This window comes from Hypomesus transpacificus, chromosome 23 (genome assembly GCF_021917145.1).
Source record: "Hypomesus transpacificus isolate Combined female chromosome 23, fHypTra1, whole genome shotgun sequence".
In the NCBI taxonomy this organism is placed as follows: domain Eukaryota; kingdom Metazoa; phylum Chordata; class Actinopteri; order Osmeriformes; family Osmeridae; genus Hypomesus; species Hypomesus transpacificus.
This window is the reverse complement of record NC_061082.1, coordinates 13,192,027-13,200,501: the sequence shown is the minus strand read 5'-3', so window position 1 is coordinate 13,200,501 and position 8,475 is coordinate 13,192,027. Positions and strand designations below refer to the sequence as shown.

The 8,475-nt window shown below is 47.9% G+C and overlaps 1 protein-coding gene across 1 annotated transcript in view; it reads left to right on the top strand.

Annotated features, from left to right (window-relative positions):
* Positions 1 to 1,090: 1,090 nt before the first annotated feature.
* The window catches only part of LOC124485852 (ephrin type-A receptor 6-like), a 66,222-nt gene continuing 58,837 nt past the window's right edge, over positions 1,091 to 8,475 (top strand). Inside the window, exon 1 of the mRNA XM_047047702.1 lies at positions 1,091 to 1,775. Within this exon, the coding sequence (XP_046903658.1) occupies positions 1,130 to 1,775 (646 nt within the window). The 5' untranslated portion in view covers positions 1,091 to 1,129. The remainder of the gene's footprint in view (positions 1,776 to 8,475) is intronic.

Genomic DNA, 8,475 nt, shown 5'->3' with positions numbered 1-8,475 from the left:
CTTTTGTGATTAAATTAAAACATGTTATTAAAATGGATAATGAGTGTGTGAGACAAACACAAAATCTTGATTACTGTTCTGGTGTGGTGGTAGTTTGGAGATAAGTAGAAAACTACTCATTAAATGAGCTGGCTTATCGCAGACATAATTGGCATGAATTATCTGTCCTTTTCCCCTATTCTCTCGTTTGTTAACAAAGAGCTTCTGTTCTATTCCGTCTCATTAATTAGAATGTATGGCACAGTGTGTGTGTGTCTGTGTGTATAGACCGAGACACCTCTAATCGCCGCTATTTCTACAGCGCCACTCTAGACGTAGAACTGTGCTTGAGTCAAATCTATTGAGATGATCGTAATCAGTCATATATTAAAGCTAGTTTGTGTGTGGGAGGGGAGAGATGTACAGACTGGCGCACATGCTCCAGCCTCGCTTCGCTCAGGCAGAAATAGAACCAGACCACTGAGTCACCAAAACACTGTATTAGAAGCACATATTGTTCCTCAAGTAGGATACTTATGCTAAACAAGCACCTAGTTGAAACCCATTGAAATAAATCTAGTCTTTGAATTGCATGCTCAGCTATTAGATGATGTGGATTTTGTAGAAAGGTCAAAATGTATTTGGAGGTTTGAAGGTGTGTTCCGTTATTGCTGATAGTTTCATGATTTTGGACTTGTTGGGCTGCATTCATGCAGAGTCTGTGCGGACCCCTTCCGGAACCAGCTGTGAGTCCCTGGCCAGGTAATTTGATTCTGTGAGGAAGGTTTGGGGTTTACTGGGGTCAGCCCATGGGGCTATGCTGCAGTAATAGAGGGTAGAGCTGAAGGGCCTAGGCTCAAAACCTCCATTAGCTTTTATTCCAACAAAATAGGGACGAACAACCTCTGCGACCTTCTGGAGCATTCCCTCGGCTGTTCAACTGCCCCCCACATCGAGCGACGTGGGAACGGGTGACTAGTCAGCTCGTCATGATGGGCAGACAGGCGAACATGAGAACAAAATGCCTATTTCATACAAAAAGGGGTGTCCGTCGCCTATTGTGCATGCTTTTCAGCTCAAAGTGGCGAGCTTGAGAAGGTGTCATTTGAAACATCTCTCCTCTCCTCCGCAGTGGGACGCAATAACAGAGATGGATGAGCACAACCGGCCCATCCACACCTTCCAGGTGTGCCACGTCATGGAACCCAACCAGAACAACTGGCTCCGCTCCAACTGGATCTTCCGCCAGGCAGCCCAAAAGGTCTACGTGGAGCTGCGGTTCACCCTCCGCGACTGCAACTCCATCCCCTGGGTGTCGGGCACCTGCAAGGAGACCTTTAACCTTTTCTACTACGAGACCGACGAGGCCCACGGCGTCAAGTTCAAATCCTCCCAGTTCACCAAGATCGACACCATCGCTGCCGACGAGAGCTTCACCCAGATGGACCTGGGCGACCGCATCCTCAAGCTGAACACTGAGGTCCGCGAGGTGGGGCCCATCACTCGGAAAGGCTTCTACCTGGCCTTCCAGGACATCGGCGCCTGCATCGCCCTGGTGTCAGTCAGGGTCTACTATAAGAAGTGCCCTTTCACCCTGAGGAACCTGGCCTCCTTCCCCGACACGGTGCCGCGCGTCGACTCCTCCTCATTGGTGGAGGTAAGGGGGGCGTGTGTGGACCACGCTGAGGAGAGAGACCCCCCCAAGCTGTACTGCGGGGCGGATGGTGATTGGCTGGTGCCCCTGGGGAAGTGTGTCTGCAGCGTGGGCTATGAGGATATGGACAGCTCCTGCCTCGGTAAGACACTCTCTCTCTCTCTCTTCCTTGTCCCCTTCCTTAAGATAGCATATTCTTACTTCTAGCCTTCTTTGTTACCATTCCCCCTCTCTCTATCTCTCTATTTTTATGATTCAGCAACTAGACAGTGTGACACAGATGCAGCCCAACCGAGTAGAGAAAGTCGAGTAGCTAAGTGGATACCGTAGTGGTACACACCAGATTGGATGTCAGTTCACAGTCGCTGTGGAGTTGCGGGCATTTCTAGGGACTACACGGGGCTGTACATCATCTGTACAGTCACTGAAGACTATCAGATGTTTAACCTCAGCAGCCATCACCTTGGTAGGGCCAGACACATTGTGTAAAGCATCACATTTATCTCTCTCTCTCTCTCTCTCTCTCTCTCTCTCTCTCTCTCTCTCTCTCTCTCTCTCTCTCTATCTCTCTCTCTCTCTCGTCTCTGTCCATCAGCAGTATCAGTGCCATGCAGACAGGCAAAGCCCCTTGCAGATACACAAAGGCGGCGTGTCATTCCCCTACCCTTGATTATCTCCTTCCTGTCATCCGTCCTTCCACCTCCCTCCCCCCTGCCTCCACCCCTTCCCCCTGCCACCCCTTCTTCCTCGACTCTCCCACCTCCGTCCGTGTTCCATTGTAACAGCCTGCCCACTAAGTCATTCAGATGAGATATAATGTGAGGAGCTAAGGCTGTGTGCGACAGGGAGAAAGGAGCTGTGACTGTGATATAGTATCTGCATTAGGGAAATGTCCTGGTGAGAGTGAGGGGGTTTGTTCCCTGTCTCTACCCCCACCTTGGAGCTCTATCAGTGGGCAGGATCTGCCTGCAGACGCAGGCAGCTGTGGAGCTCTGGCTTTGCTGTCAGTGAACCCGCTGAGAGGCTGTAATGGGTTTGGGAGGAAATCCATCTGTGTTTGGAACCCTCTGAATATGGTGTGTGTGTTTGTGTGTGAGTGTGTGTGTGTGTGTGTGGATATGTGTTTGTGTTTGGGTGTGCGTGCTTGTGTGTATTGATGTATGTGTGTCAGCAGTCTGCTATTCCACCTCCTACTGTCACAAAGGCTATGGTGCTGTGGCAGCTTGCCCTGACTGTCCAGACAGAGGTTTGATCCGGCGGCCTATGATGTCAGATGTGGGTTATCTCTGGCTGACTCCTCTCTGTGGGACGCCCACTGACACAAACCACCCTGGTTCAGAGACAGGCCAGGGCTCCCTGTCTCCTCTCTCTCTCTCTCTCTCTCTCTCTCTCTCTCTATCTCTCTCTCTCTCTATCTCTCTCTCTCTCTCTCTATCTCTCTCTCGCTGGAAGAGGATTGTGTACGAGTTGCACATTTCAAATGGCAATCTATTGTAAAGTCATCCACTTCCTGTCTTTACAGTCGGTGGTGTTATTGTTTGTGTCCTTGAGGCAGAGATGTAGATACGGCAGGTAATAGGTTTACTGATGTCGCTCCCAAAGCACCCAGGGACTGTGGGGCTCTTGGTCCTTGTCTCCCTCTCCCTCTCCATCTGTCTCCCTCCCTCTCTTGCCCCACTCTAAAGGCCAGGCTCAGCTCTCTTCAGTGGGGGAAAGAGGGGAAGGGGGGCACAGATCTCGCTGCAGGTCTGGGGCTCTTTCAGCGGGGTGGAGGTCAATGCTTCCAGGGGTTATGTTTGTGTATGTGTGTGGGGGGGACATATTGGAGGAGAGGAAAGCAAGGAGATCGAGGTGGACTGTAGAGAGAGGGTTAGCATGTAGGGATAAAGAGAGGGAGGGTGAAACAGCAGTCAGTCCAGGGCCAATAGGGAGTCTATGGGGAGGGAGAGGGAGAGTAGGGGATAAAGGTCAGAGGAGCTACCTGGTGCTGTCACTGCTTGCCAGGCTCCATCAGAAGGTCACAGCCTCTCTCCCCTCCATGGGTACCAGCAGGACTTCCCCTGGCAGAAATGAACACACTGCCCTCAACAGCCCAGCTGAGAGATGCCAGCCATCTGGAGATTGAGCAAAACTAAATAGCCATTCATTACATAGAAATAATGACAAAGTTTATATCCAATTGTAGTGAATTTCACATTTTTGCATGAAAAATGGGTTTTGGTACCATTGTCTCTTTCCAGCTGTCCTGTTGCTGTGAAGAGTTGAGTTGGTTGATTGTGATTCATGCTCTTATGTGGGCTGGAGAGGATCCCCAGCTGCAGGCCCAGCTGCACAGTAATCAGTAGGCCAGGGGTGAAACTGCAGCTGTGATTAGAGCTGCGCTGCACCACAATGGTGGCCTCTTTCAAGTCTTTGTTCTTTCAAATGAAGACTGAGGTACAAGAATGGCTCTTTAATCCACATGTAAATATCTCAGATGAACTGCCTCTTTGGGCTTCAAGGGACCAGATGGTTAGCTTAGCTTGTTGCTGAGATGGAGAGACAGGCAGGTAGAGAGGCGGAATGACAGACAGACAGACAGACAGACAGACAGACAGACAGACAGACAGACAGACAGACAGACAGACAGACAGATAGACAGACAGACAGACAGACAGACAGACAGACAGACAGACAGGCAGGCAGGCAGGCAGGCAGGCAGGCAGACAGGCAGGCAAGCAGCCAAATGGGAAGACAGACAGACAGACAGACAGACAGGCAGGCAGATAGGAACACATTTGTTTAGTGGTATCTGCTACACTAGGATGTAGATAGTGGTCTGACAGGTATATATGTCATGTACTGCCAGAGCTGTGTCTGAGACATTTCACGGACTGTTGCTTGTCGGGTGAATTACAGAGCTCCGAAAATGGCTATCCTGACACGACCCAAAAAGTTTAGACAGAGTATGCGGAGAGTTGATATACTAAGAGTTGACATAGGCACACACTCACACACTGAAACCAGAAACAACAAAGACAGTGTTGCTCTGTGGTCTGGAACTGGTACATAATCATCCCATTATTCCTGGATGAACACTCAGACATACTTAGACACAGTGGTGTTCACATTACAAATAATCGTATCTCTATTTTGTTTTTTCTCCCAGCATCCTCCTTCACTCCCACTCCCTCCCTGTCCTCCTCCCTCTGTCCCTTTCTCTGTAACATATTTCACAGTTGAGTTGAACCCCAACCCTGTGGACTACATGTAGCCATTTAAATGCCGTGTCAGCCCTGAAACACAGCCCTGCTCATTGTTCCAGCGTTCACACCGGCTAGGCTCGGTTATGATGAAAAACCTCCATGCAAGTGAGCCGGCTTGGTACCACCGAGAGCTGCACCAGAGGCTGCACAAGGCTACACCTCAGTCCCAGGTCACCTCAGCAGCATTGCTGCTCTCTCATCCTAATCATCAGCCCTACTTCCCCCCCTCAGCCTGACTCTGCCTCAGCCAAGCTCTCTCTCTCTCTCCTGTTCACTCCACCGACAGCCCGGGTAAAAAAAAAAAGTCCTGAAATGTTAGACCATATATTTACATATACATTTAGTCATTTATAGTCATTTATATTATTAGTCAAGACAAACAACTTTAAACTGAGATTTAAACCCTTATAAATGTAAGCCTATCAAGCAAGCATATTTGAGAGCAGATCAACGGCACAAAAGAGCTGAACAGGGCTAGAGATGCATTCAGGTAGCTGGATAAAGCCCTGCTCAACGCCCTTTGCTTCTTCTCAGACAGCCAATCTTCTCTCATGTAATCCCAGTGGTTTGTTCACAGTTGTAACCGACACTGTACACACGACCCCACCTCCCCTCTACTGTCTGTTCCTGCTTTCCTCTTCTCTACCCTCCTCCCTGTCTCAAACACGCTTTTTGTCTCCATCTTTTGATTTCTCTCGGTCTCTCAGTCTCTTTCTTTCGGTAAACCCTGAAGTAAGTGCCAGAGGATCGTTCTGACATTCCCATCTGGATAGACCCTGACTAGAGTGTGGGGCTCTCAGCTGTCATTACGCTGTAACCTTCCACTTTTCTTCCAGACTATGGAAACAATTATTAACTTCACTCAAACAAGTGCCATTCAGACAGCCGATAAGTTAGCAATTTGGCGTAATTGTGTTGTTAGACACAGTCAGCTGTGTGTACTTTAGAGAGCTCACCTGATCATTTTGCCTGACATTTTATTGCTCGTCGAGTCAATGTGAGGGGCTGTACTGTAATTTAATTGTATTAAAAAAAAAACATTTAAGTGGTCAATTATGGTTTTGTTGAAAGCCTAAAAAAGAAAATTGAAATGGCCACATGTAAATATGTATTTTTGCTGTTAAATATATCAGCTGTAACAGGTGTGATAGCGGAACTAAAATAAACATTAGTTTTTGGATCATAGGCTGTGATGGCAGCTAGCACTACTGTCAATCAGCATTATTGTAATTAGGGGCGCCGCCAGGAATTTTGGGCCCCATGAAAAAAACAAATATGAAAAAAAAAGTCATAATTTCTATTCGTTTTTCAATTTTTGGAATTGTCAGAACTTTTCCCCCTTATACGACGCCCCTGATTGTAATTTGTGTGTACTTACTTTTTGCAAATAGGTGTTTTAGTTGAAATTGTTTTATTAAACAGAACAGTTCTAGGTTCTATCTGAGCTGTATGTCTGTTCTGGTAGTGTGTGTCGCCCAGTCCTGTTCCAGCGAGCAATGAGCAGACTGTATCTGTTTTTAGGTGACAGAGTAGGAGGCCCAGACTGTGTCTGCCATCTATGATGCCTCAGCCAGCAGGACACATTGTTGTCACTGAACCACAGAAACTCCATCTGAACTCAGAGCTCAAAAAAATTAAAATAAAGTATTTTAACTTTACGTTTTGTGGAAAAGTGAACACCATTATACTGAAAAATACAGTTGCAAAAAAAAACTGAAGTAAAAAGTATCTGCAGGTCGATATTTTGAAGAGCATCATCAAGGACCAGCTTATTTGGAAAAGCAATGTGTCAGACGTTGCGTGTTAGAGCTGCTGCCTTGTCAGCCCCCTGCTCACTGGGCAGACAGAGGGCTACGGCGATGGAAGTGGTGAGCGTTGGCCCAGCAGAGCGTAGCATTCAGAAAGCTGACCTGTCTCCGCTGCGATTAGCCCCTCACGCTAACACTCAGACGAACTGGGAGACGAGCGAAGCGGTGACGGAAAGGACTGGCGTCCCTTGACTGACCCAACATGACTGCGCCTCTCACTGCAGAGAGACGTGTCATGAACCCAACCGTGGCGGAAGAGGAAGACATCTGTCCTGCTGCGTTCCAACATTCATGTTGCCGTGCAGGCACACAGACACGTCCTCTTTATTTCATACCTTTCCCCTCTCTCTCTCTCTCTCTCTCTCTCTCTCTCTCTCTCTCTCTCTCTCTCTCTCTCTCTCTCTCTCTCTCTCTCTCTCTCTCTTTCTCTCTCTCTCTTTCTCTCTCTCTCTCTTTCTCACTCTCTCTCTCTCTTTCTCACTCACTCTCTTACTCTCGCTCTCTCTCTCTTTCTCACTCGCTCTCTCTCTTTCTCACTCACTCTCTCACTCTCGCTCTCTCTCTCTCTCTCTCACCCTCCTTCTCTCCAACCTTCCCTACCCCTTCCCTTGATCCTTGTCTCTAGGTAACACTCAGTGTTTTGCAGCAACCCCATTTGTGTGTGTGCATGTGTGCGTGTGTCTGAGTAAGAGCTCTTTTGATGGTTATGAATAATGTAACCTCAGTGTTATATCAGGACTTTTTCTCACTGAAAGCTGTCTTGCATATGTGCTTTGCTTAGTATGTGTGTGTGTGTGTGTGTGTGGCGTGTGTGTGGTGTGTGTGCGTGTGGTGTGTGGGTGTGTTTTCCAAGGTTGAGTCCTCTCCCCAGAGTGTTGTCATTAGTTGTGTGTGGTTTATGCTACTCTCTCTGAGGACGAGTATTGTATAAAGGCCGGTTAATGGACTTTCCACATGAACTAAATAAAAGTGAACCAAAATACAGGATTTAAATCATTGTGAAGATGTCCTTTCATAGGAAACCATAATAGCTTATCTAAACCGGCTGTCTGCCTTTCCTTGACATTTTCACCTGTTTATCAATCCAGCCTCAACCTTCTGAACTGAGGCAGGTATGTGTGATTCAGTGGGTCAGGGTAGAAAATGCAGTCGATCTTTGGGTGCGTGTGTGCTTGTGCGTGTGTAATGGTGTGTGTGTGTTTGTGTGTGTGTGTAAGACTAATTGTTACGATGGAGTAAACAGGTCATAGGGTTTCCTGTGTAGACGTTTTCAATTACACCCAAACCTGGACCAGAGAGGCCAGACCAACAATTACAGCACATATCCTTCAAGCTGTCACCCAGGTAAATGAGACACGCACAGTCGCACACACACATACACACACATTCACACACAAACACCCCCACCGACACACATAAACCCAGAGAAAAGGGAAAAAGGAAGCTTGCCTGGTCTGTATTACACACACACACACACACACAAACAAGCACACTGAGCAAGTGAAGGTTTGGCGGTGGCTGGTGTTGCAGACGGTTGTTTACAGACAGTTAACAGGAGGCGCACATGACATCAGGAATCGCTAGGTGACATTTTGGGAAAGAGGTGTTTTGGTCTAACAAGTCTGGGTCCTTCAGAACTAATTGGTGGTGTCTGGAGAGGCCTCTCATTGGCTTCCTTTCTGTGGGAGATGTACTGAAACAGAAACTGTGGGGCCGTGTGGATATGGTTGAAATGGGGGCGTGGGGGGGGGGTGATTGTGTTTAATTATCGAAGCTTTTTAATTTTGGA